General features: G+C 47.3%; 1 protein-coding gene across 1 annotated transcript in view; it reads right to left on the bottom strand.

Annotated features, from left to right (window-relative positions):
• Positions 1–413: 413 nt before the first annotated feature.
• The window catches only part of ONECUT3 (one cut homeobox 3), a 51555-nt gene continuing 40979 nt past the window's right edge, over positions 414–10989 (bottom strand). The window contains 1 exon segment of the mRNA XM_060233437.1: positions 414–727. Coding sequence (XP_060089420.1) covers positions 435–727 — 293 coding nt within the window. The 3' untranslated portion in view covers positions 414–434.

The following is a 10989-nucleotide window of genomic DNA, read 5'->3' as shown; positions in this document are numbered from 1 at the left end:
TTGCTCTGTCAAAAGCATCTTCCACTAGACCTGCCCACCATATTCTCAAATGGTATAAGGAAGAATCCCATGTATTCTAAAAGGTAAAGGAGTATTTCTCCCTCCCTGATTCTAGTCAGGAAAAAAATGTGATAAAGAACACATACTCTCTGGCCTGGGATCCACTAAACTTCCTGTTTCCAAAGGCTTGCTCATAAGGTGAAATGGACCATTTCAGATCACTAGCGAGCTTGGTAGAATTTTAGATGGAAACAGAAGCTGGACATTGGCTACTGATACCCCCAGAGCATCCCAAAGCATCCGACAGTGGATGGATGTGAGGTGTTGTGTGGCCTGGTTGCTGTTTCATGTATGTGTGTGCGGAGAAGGAAATGGGCAGTTTGTTTTTGTGGAGTCAGAAGGATGGGGTGTTTTTGTGTGTGTGAAGAGAGACCTCATGCTTTGGAAAAAGTGCTTGTTGATGAAGAAGGGACCCCAGGGTTGGTTCCCGGCTCCTCCTGCCAACGATTCATACACCTTCGGCGAGCATTCATGAAGAAATTGCTGACTGTGTTCAGCTCGAGGCCCAGCTGTTGCGAGATGGTCATCTGCATTTCTTTGGACGGCCTCTTGTTCTCCTTGAAGATGGCGATCAGGGTGCGGCGCTGGAGGTCCGTGAAGACCAGACGTTGCTTCTTGGGCTGGAGGTTCCTGTCTTTCTGCTGCTCCTGTTCTTTACGTTTGCACGCTATGTTTGAGGGGGGGAGGGAGGAAATAACAAAAAGACCACCGTTAAATCAATGCAGACTGAGACTGTTTCCAACTTCTCTAAAGCTCCCACAAAACAGATAACCTACAGTGGCAAGGTAAGAAACCCTCCCCCCAGTTGACACCTTGTTATCGTGGCCCTTCCTTTGAGAATCTGTAAATTATACATTAAAAAAAAAACCCTTCACCAAAGACTCTGAAATCCTCGTTTCTATCCCTTGATGCAAATTTGTTTATCTTGGCATAATCATTTTGAAGAAGAAGACTTCAGATTTATACCCCACCATTCTCTCTGAATCAGAATCTCAGAGCGGCTTACAATCTCCTTTAGCTTCTTCCCCCACAACGGACACTCTGTGAAGTGGTTGGGGCTGAGAGAGCTCTCCCAGAAGCTGCCCTTTCAAGGACAGTGTCTCAGAGCAGCCTACAATCTCCTTTCCCTTCCTCCCCCACAATACACCCTGTGAGGCGAGTGGGGCTAAGAGGGCTCTCCCAGCAGCTGCCCTTTCAAGGGCAACCTCTGCCAGAGCTATGGCTGGCCCAAGGTCATTCCAGCAGGTGCAAGTGAAGGAGTGGGGAATCAAACCCGGTTCTCCCAGATAAGAGTCCGCGCACTTAACCACTACACCAAACTGGCTCTCTTTTGCCTTCTGTCCTCCATGGGGAATTGTAGGAAGAACTCAAGCTCTACCCCCTGACCATTACAAATCTTAACAAACCTCATTGTGGCTTCAGAAGGCATAGAACATGCACTTTTCCTTTTATAAGGACTGGAAACATGGTGGTTTTTTCCCATCACACAGAATCCAAAATTCTTTCAGGGTGGGCAAATGTCTGTACTCATTCATACATTGAAGTATTAGCTCAAGGACTTTGAGTTCATCTCAGCTGTGGTAGATAATGCATATCCCATGGTAGCATTCTGTCTTTCTAATTTGCTATCATGAGTTGTAAATAAGGATACTTCTGATATTCTTCTCCTGTAAATCTCTCCTTGGACATTGGATTTTCAAACTACCTGGTCCTGTTCTCTCTATTGTTTTGGTTTATGTCAGGGGTGGCCAAACTTGCTTAAGAGCCACATAGGATAAATGTCAGATGTTTGAGAGCCTTAAGACACTAACATCAGATGTTTGAGAGAAGGAAGGAAGGAAGGAAGGAAGGAAGGAAGGAAGGAAGGAAGGAAGGAAGGAAGGAAGGAAGGAAGGAAGGAAGGAAGGAAGGAAGGAAGGAAAATAGATGGGGGAGAGGGGAGGGAGAGAGAGGTGACAAGAAAGCAACTTTAAATGCATTCTCCAAGCCACTGGCTGGCTTGGTTTGGAGAAGTGATTTAAAGATACAAATGCCTTCTCCAAGCCGACCAACGGGGTGGTGGGGGGCTTTGGGAGCCACACAATATGTATGAAAGAGCCGCATGTGGCTTCCGAGCCACAGTTTGGCCACCTCTGGTTTATGTCCAGATTTTTCAAACTATGCTGCACATGTCCTTCCTCATTTTGAATTAGCAACGTGTTTGTGTAGCGGTGGAATTCTAGCAGGAGCTCCTTTGCATATTAGGCCACACCTCCCCGATGTAGCCAATCCTCCAGGAGCTTACGAGGCTCTTTTTTGTAAGCTCTTGGAGGGTTGGCTACATCAGGGGGTGTGGCCTAATATGCAAAGGAGCTCCTGCGAGAATTCCACCCTGTGTTTGTGTGCATTGATCAACCACTGCTGTAGAACGGTTCTGATGTGTGCATAGAACTGTGCCCAGATTTCCCTCTTTTGTAGATGCACGCACTTTTGTATCTCCTAAAATGACACACAAAAACAGACCTGACAGGATCATAAGACCGGACACATCAAGGTCATTTTGGTACATGTTTCGTACGTGCGCAGATGTGCATTGTATGTCAAATGCCACACAAAAAGAATCATATGTACGATTGGATCACATCTGTTTTCTTGGCCCTGGTTCATCAATGTACATTGTTCATTCAAAAACACAGCGGGGTGTGCATGTGTAAATTTATTCTAAGCAAAGGCTAGCCACACAAGTCCAAATTCCAGAATTAACTTGAGACATTCTTCTAATTAAACAGGAATTAGAGAGGAAGACATAGAAGAAGAATAAAGAAATAGAACAGGAGAAATCCACTCATCTTGAATTACAGTTCAATTTTGTAATTTAAAGAGTTTTGGCAAATGGAGTGTTTGGTTTACTACCCAGATCTAGAACTTTTAGCTGGATCTGGACAATAGTTGTTGTTTTTTTCTCAGAGAGCTGGAGGCAGCCGGAAAGAGAGGTACTGCGCAAAGATACACAATTTAGTCTCTGTTAAGCAGGTTCAGCAGGTTTTTGCATGGTGTCAAAAACCTGCAGCACCTGTTAGACCAGATGGTTTAAAAAATGTGTAACACAATTAAAAGCAATCTACTTCCGGTTCTCTTCAGACCTATTCTGTCTCCAGCTTTCTTCACAGGCTCCTGAAATTTTTTGTTTTATATTGAGATGTGGTGTGCCTTCATTCCTCAACCAAACCCACAGCAGACGAATGAAAGACCTACCCTATGACCATCAGATGCTTGCAAAGGAAACAAACAAAAAATAAACCTTTTTTTGCATACAACAGTCACTTTTTTAAAGAAAAAAAAAGACAGATTTGCAAATTAGAACGCAGAACACAGTATCAGCTACAGACAAAAAGCTTACATTTCACACTTTCCCACCCCTCCCCATCTTTCCATCAACCCTCCTTCCGAATTGATCTGATCCTTGAACTACTAATGCATCGATGTCACAAGCGAGCGGGGGGGCGGGGGGGGAAGAGACAGAAAAGACCCCACCCCTAATCCAGATCATGGCACCTTTTGAGGCCAATTGATATGCATGGGGCAGATGATTGCCTCAGGAATCCTTCCGAGAATGGGTTTAATATGAGAGGTGACTGAGCTCCACAGAACTGCTTCCAGTCCATTCCAGTGGTTTGCAGAGTCTGAACGAGATTTCCTGTGTTCGGCCACAGGGCGCAGAGCTCAGAAGCAGCTGCAGTTAAGTGAGGGTCAAAATCAAAAACGCAACCACAAGGTTATAGTGACAATTAACTAACAAATGTATTATTAACCATAAACACAAAGAAACATAAGTCCCTAATAAAGTCCTTAGAGTAGATACAAATGGGAAAAGTCCAACATGAGAATGTCTGTTGGGGGGTGGGGACGGTGGCTCAGTGGTAGAGCATCTGCTTGGGAAGCAGAAGGTCCCAGGTTCAATCCCTCACATCTCCAAAAAAGGGTCCAGGCAAATAGGTGTGAAAAACCTCTGCTTGAGACCCTGGAGAGCCGCTGCCAGTCTGAGTAGACAAGCCTGACTTTGATGGACCAAGGGTCTGATTCAGTATAAGGCAGCTTCATATGTCCATATGTCTTCTTCACGTTGTGATTTCTTCAGTGAAATTTACTTCAATGAAATATGAATTTCCAAACGTTGCTTGAAAATCCCTGGACAGGTTGTCAACTTCTGCCCCACCTGTTTCCAATTCTTTTTCAACAGGAGATATCCCACAAATGTTAATAACAAATATAAGATTCTTGCACGGCACCAATAGGGACCAAAGTCTCCACAAAAACCTTCCCTTACGGCGATTGCTCAAAAGGCTCTAAGCGGCCTTCACTAAGAATGTTGGACTTTTCCCCATATGTTATCTACTCTAAGGACTTCATTAGGGACTTATGTTTCTTTGTGTTTATGGTTAATAATACATTTGTTAGTTAATTGTCACTATAATCTTGTGGTTGTGTTTTTGATTATCTCTTCGTTCAACATTAAGTGAGGGTCGGCTGGGGCGTTAGGTGGACTGAGGTGGTTGGCTAGGGCGACAGAGGCAAAGGGGTGCCAAAACCAGCCCTGTCACTGCCCCAAGCCCATAGATACAGTGGGGCCACTTGGGACCCAACCCCTCAACTCGCTGCCAAACCCCCCCATCCCCTCAACTTCCCATTTTTTAAATTTTATTTTTTGCACCTCTCTCTCCCATTGCTGGCAAGCCCCATACCACCCTCTATTCCCATGTCATGCCCAGCACAGGTTTCTGGGCTCTATCTTCAGGGCCTGGCTCAGATACCAGAGGAGTATTTGAAAACATAAATTACAGGAGTTGCCAGTGAAAATGCTTAGCTTTCTCCCTTAGAGACCCCAGCTCCTCAAAACTACGTTTCCCAGAGTTCCAGAGGAGGAGAAAATAACTGAAAATGAATTTCAATCAAATACAACAGAAGAAGACTGTAGATTTATACCCTGCCTTTCTTTCTGAATCAGAGACTCAGAGTGGCTTACAATCTCCTATATCTTCTCCCCCTATAACAGACACCCTGTGAGGTGGGTGGGGCTGAGAGGGCTCACACAGCAGCTGCCCTTTCAAGGACAGAGTCTCAGAGCGGCCTACACTCTCCTTTCCCTTTCTTCCCCACAACAGACACCCTGTAAGGCGGGTGGGGCTGAGAAAGCTCTCCCAGGAGCTGCCTTTTCAAGGAAAGAGTCTCAGAGTGGCCTACAATCTCCATTACCTTCCTCCCCCACAACAGACACCCTGTGAGGAGGGAGGGGCTGAGAGAGCTCTCCCAGAAGCTGCCCTTTCTAGGACAGTCTCAGAGCAGCCTACAATCTCCTTTCCCTTCCTCCCCAACAGACACCCTGTGAGGCGGGTGGGGCTGAGAGAGCTCTCCCAGAAGCTGCCCTCTCAAGGACAGAGTCTCACAGCGGCCTACAATCTCCTTTCCCTTCCTCCCCAACAGACACCCTGTGAGGCGGGTGGGGCTGAGAGAGCTCTCCCAGAAGCTGCCCTCTCAAGGACAGAGTCTCACAGCGGCCTACAATCTCCTTTCCCTTCCTCCCCCACAACAGACACCCTGTGAGGCGGGTGGGGCTAAGAGAGCTCTCCCAGAAGCTGCCCTTTCAAGGACAGAGTCTCTGAGAGGCTTACAATCTCCTTTCCCTTCCTCCCCCACAACAGACACCCTGTGAGGCGGGTGGGGCTAAGAGAGCTCTCCCAGAAGCTGCCCTTTCAAGGACAGAGTCTCAGAGAGACCTACAATCTCCTTTCCCTTCCTCCCCCACAACAGACACCCTGTGAGGCGGGTGGGGCTAAGAGAGCTCTCCCAGAAGCTGCCCTTTCAAGGACAACCTCTGTCAGAGCTATGGCTGATGCAAGGCCATTCCAGCCTTGGAGGAGTGGGGAATCAAACCCGGTTCTCCCAGAGAAGAGTCCGCGCACTTCACCACCACATCAAGCTGACTCCCAGCTGGACTGGGCTCTGTCTTTTATCTTAACAAAGTTTCCCCAGCGACTATTTTGCTCGAATTCCCCACCCAATAAATCTCGAGTTTAGGAAAAATTTGGGTTACCGAAAGCAGCCTGAAGGGCCCTGACTAGCGCAATCTTATCAGTGGCTCGGAGCTTAGCTGGGTCAGCCTTTGTCAGTACTTGGATGGGAGAATCCAGAGTCACTATGCAGAGCCAGGAAATAGTGAAATCCCTTTCGCTCATTTCTAGGGTTGCCAAGTCCAATTTAAGAAATATCTGGGGACTTTGGGGGTGGAGCCAGGAGACTTTGGGGGTGGAGCCAGGAGACATTAGGGGTGGAGCCAAGATCAAGGCTGTGACAAGCATCATTGAACTCCAAAGGGAGTTCTGGCCATCACATTTAAAGGGACGGCACACCTTTTTAATGCCTCCTTTCCATAGGAAATAATGACGGATGGGGGCACCTTCTTTTGAGGCTCACAGAATTGGACCCCCTGGTCCAATCGTTTTGAAACTTGGGGGATATTTTGGGGAGAGGCACTAGATGCTGTACTGAAAATTTGGTGCCTCTACCTCAAAAAACAGCCCCCTCAGAGCCCCAAATATCCGTGGATCGATTCTCCATTATTTTCTATGGGAATAAATCTCCATAGGGATAACAGAGTTCCCAGCAGACATTTCCCTCCCCTCCCCCCCCGCTTTCTGACGACCCTGAAGCGGGGGGAGGGCCTCCAAACCGGGGGATCCGCTGCCCCCACCTGGGGATTGGCAACCCTACTCATTTCTTGCCATGAGCCACCTGCGACTGGACGTCATGGAATGATTATTGGCAGTAGTAAACCACATTGGCCCCTAGCATTGTGGTGTGGAGGGGTTCAGAAATAAGGTGGAAGAGAGGATAAAGATACCCAGGGGTCGTTTTGTAGAAAAACAGGCGGCAGATCTTATTAGCATAACTCATTAGCATATGCCCCCCCCCCAGCCAAAAGCAAAATGCAAGAAAGGAGAGCCCCGGGTGAGCGAGGCCTCCTTGGGCTGGCTAGAGATCCAGCCAGGCCAAGCAGGACTCACTCGCCTGGGGCTCTCCTGGGCCGCACCCCACCCCCCAGTCAAAAGACCAGCAAGCTCCCCGCTGCCCAAAATTACATAAGAAGTGGAGAAGGGGTGGTGTGGGCTTCTGCAGGGGTTAATGAGGGCTGATGGGTGCGTGGCAACGCCCCTGGTGGCTGGCTGGCTGCCCGCTCTCCTCATCCAGGGATTGTTATGCAGCTGCACCTCCTATTCAATGGACAAGGTAGGTGGGGAGGAAGAGGGGGAATCCTCAGAAAGGTTCAGGAGCTGTGCTCCTGGGAGCTCCTGCTGAATCTGAGGCCTGCTTGTACGGGGGAATCCAGAGTCACTATGCAGAGCCAGGAAACAGCACGATCCCTTTCGCTCGTTTCTTGCCATGAGCTACCTGTGACTGGGCATCGTGGAATGATTATTAACAGTAGTAAACCACATTGGGCCCTAGCATTGTTGAGGGGTTCAGAAATAAGTTGGAAGAGAGGATGAAGATACTCCGGAACATTATTTACTGGAATGCCCCTTTTTGTCAAATGTGAGAGATTTGTGGATTACTCTATCCTTAGGTAGGATAGTAAGAGCCTCGTGGCGCAGAGTGGTAATAGCTGCAGTACTGCAGTCCAAGCTCTCTGCTTGCGACCTGAGTTCGATCCTGGTGGAAGCTGGGTTCAGGTTGCTGACTCAAGGTTGACTCGGGTTTCCATCTTTCCGAGGTCGGTGAAATGAATACCCAGCTTGCTGGGGGGGAAGCGTAGAGGACTGGGGAAGGCAACGGCAAACACCCTGTGAAAAAGTCTGCCGTGAAAACGTTGTGATTCGACGTCCCCCTAGAGTCGGAAACGACTGGTGCTTGCACAGGGGACTAGACTACTTTTACCTGTTAGGTAGGATAGTAGTTGTATTGGTGGGAGAAAAATGGGGGAGACTTTTGGTCGGGGTGGATTTTCGGCAGTTACTTTTACCATTGCAAAAAAGAAATCATCCGTTATTGCGAGTAGAAAATGATTTTTAGATTATTGTTTCACCTGGTTTATGTGGATTCTAATGGGGCAGGATTCAGAACCTATAGGTTAAATGTTGGGGAAGGCAATGGCAAACCATCCTGAAAAATTTCTGCCAAGAAAATGCGATGTGGCGTCTCCCCCTGTGTCAGTAACGACTCAGTGATTGCACAGGGGACTACCTTTACCTTTATAGGTCAAATGAGTGATGTCATATAAATTTAAGATGCAATTCTGCTTAGACCCACACAGTCAGGGGCTATGGGAAAATAATGTTATTCTCTTATTTTAATTACATGGCTTTTTAAATTATTGTTTCATGACTGGCTGTTCTGGTTCTTAGAATCAGGTTTTTTTTAAATCCGGGATTGGTTTTGTGATTTATCACATGTTTATCTTTCTCTGGAAGTCGTTTAAGGAGGACAAAATTAGAAAGGGGTGTGCGAATGGTTGGTGGAGAACTCCTGCCCCATGCTCCTGAATTGGGGGTGCGGGGGGGGGAGCAATTGAAAGTTCAGGAATGGCATGGAAGGAGAGTCCCTTTCATTTCATTAGGGATTTGTTTTTGTTTTTGACAAAAGCTTCACTTCTCTGGGGGGTTTTTTTGCTTGTTGGTTTTGTCGATTTGCTTGTAACGGGTCCACCCACCGTACGATTTTCTGGTGTGATTTATGCATCCCGGAGATTTTGATTTATGTGCATAACACAATGCTTTTAAAAAAAAAAAATGCCTAAGCAAACACTGGGATAATGCATCCATTTTACACCAAAATAAAATGGTACAGAAAGAAAAGGGTGGGCTGGATTTGTGCAAGGGTGACTCAAGTTTCAAATGGGGATTGGGGGGGGGGGGTGGCAAAAAAGAGTCGGGAGCAGTAATTCGAAAGTATCACAATGCAAGGAGGCTGAACGACCCCTTTACAGCCGCTGGGATGAAATATTGATTCTTTTGAATTTTGCCCAAGCAACATTTCATTCGCTCTTTGTAATAGTCGCAGTCTGTATTTTACACACACAGATAGATGCAGATCCCGAAGAGCCCCCCCCCCTTCCCCGCTTCAGGGTCATCAGAAAGCGGGGGAGGGAAATTCCTACGTGACACTTCATTATTCCCTATGTCAGGGGTGGGGAACCTTTTTTCTGCAAAGGACCATATGGATATTTATAACATCAAAATCACCAACTTAAAAAACAGTGCTCCGCCAAGGGAGAACGATTCAGGCCAGCAAAATTAATGCAAATAATTGTTTTTCTATTTGAAGTCGTGGGGAGAGCCTAATTTGGCGCACACACACACGCACACACAGGGCCCACCACCCTGGGCAAATGCATAGGTCCAGGAACTCAGTAGCATATTAGACTACATCCCCTAATATTAGCATATTAGGTCACACGCTCATTAGCACATTAGGCCACACCCTCTGGGATAATCAATAAATAAAGAAACGGGGAATAAAGGGGCACAAAGAAATGAGGGGAAGAAATGGAAAGAAAGGGAAATAAAGAAATGAGGGGGAAACTTACCTGAACTGTGACAGTAACTTTTCCAGGCCTGCAGCAATTCTGGCCAGTTAGCCACGCCCCAGCGAGGCTGCCGCACAGCACATCTGGGCCCTGTGATCCCTGCCTGGCCCTGGGGAGGCTGCCGTACAGCGCAGCTGGGCCCCACAATCCTCGCTGGCTAGCCAGGCCCCAGGGAGGCTGCCACATGGCTCGGATCAGCCCAGCAGTCCCCGAGGGCCACATCAAGTGACCTTCAGGGCTGTATATGGCCCTGGGGATGGAGGTTAACATAAGAGAAGCCATGTTGGATTAGGCCAATGGCCCATCCAGTCCAACACTCTGTATTACACAGTGGCCAAAAATTTATACCCCTGCCCTATGGAGACCAATTCCCATAGGGTAAAATAGAGATGATTTATTTAGGGCTCCAGGGGGGTTGTTTTTTGAGGTAGAGGCACCACATTTTCAGCATACCATCTGGTGACTCTCCTTAAAATACCCCCACAAGTTTCAAAATGATTGGACTGCTACCCAAGCAAGAAGCAGCACATTTATTGGTACTGCACACGTCTATCAACGAAAGTATATATACAAGTGGACTTTGGTACCGTTACAGCAATTGGAAATTAATTTGTATTTCGAGTTGTGCTGCATTCATGGACATTTGTACGAATTTTGGTGAAGAATACATGAATAGGATATAAGAAATATCTGTGGAGCAATTATTTGCAATAAATAAGTAACGCAGTGGTTTATTTCAATTGTTACTAATCCCCGGGTGGGGGCAGGGGAATCCCCCAGTTTGGAGGCCCTCCCCCCACTTCAGAATCATCAGAAATTGGGGAGGGGGGAAATGTCTGCTGGGCACTTCATTATTCCCTACGGAGGCTGATTCCCATAGGGTATAATGGAGAATTAATCCACAGGTATCTGGGGCTCTGGGGGGGGGGGTGCTGTTTTTGAGATTGAGGCACCAAATATTCAGCGGAGCATTCAGTCCTCTCCCCAAAATACTCTCCAAGTTTCTAAACGATTGGACCAGGGGGTCCAATTCTATGAGCCCCAAAAGAAGGTGCCCCTATCCATTATTCCCAATTGAGGGAAGGCATTTAAAAGATGTGCGGTCCCTTTAAATGCGATGGCCAGAACTCCCTTTGAAGTTCACTCATGCTTGTCACAACCTTGCTCCAGGCTCCACCCCCAATGTCTCCTGGCTCCACCCGCAAAGTCCCCAGTTATTTCTTGAATTCGACCTGGCAACCCTAGAAAAAGTGCAGAAGAGGGCAACCAGATTGATTAAAGGGCTGGAACACTTTCCCTATGAAGAAAGGTTAAAACGCTTGGGACTCTTTAGCTTGGAGAAACGTCGACGGCGGGCTGACATGATAGAG

Source organism: Heteronotia binoei, chromosome 2 (genome assembly GCF_032191835.1).
Source record: "Heteronotia binoei isolate CCM8104 ecotype False Entrance Well chromosome 2, APGP_CSIRO_Hbin_v1, whole genome shotgun sequence".
Lineage (NCBI taxonomy): Eukaryota > Metazoa > Chordata > Lepidosauria > Squamata > Gekkonidae > Heteronotia > Heteronotia binoei.
Note: the sequence above shows the minus strand (reverse complement) of the source record. Positions and strands in the feature narration are given on the sequence as shown.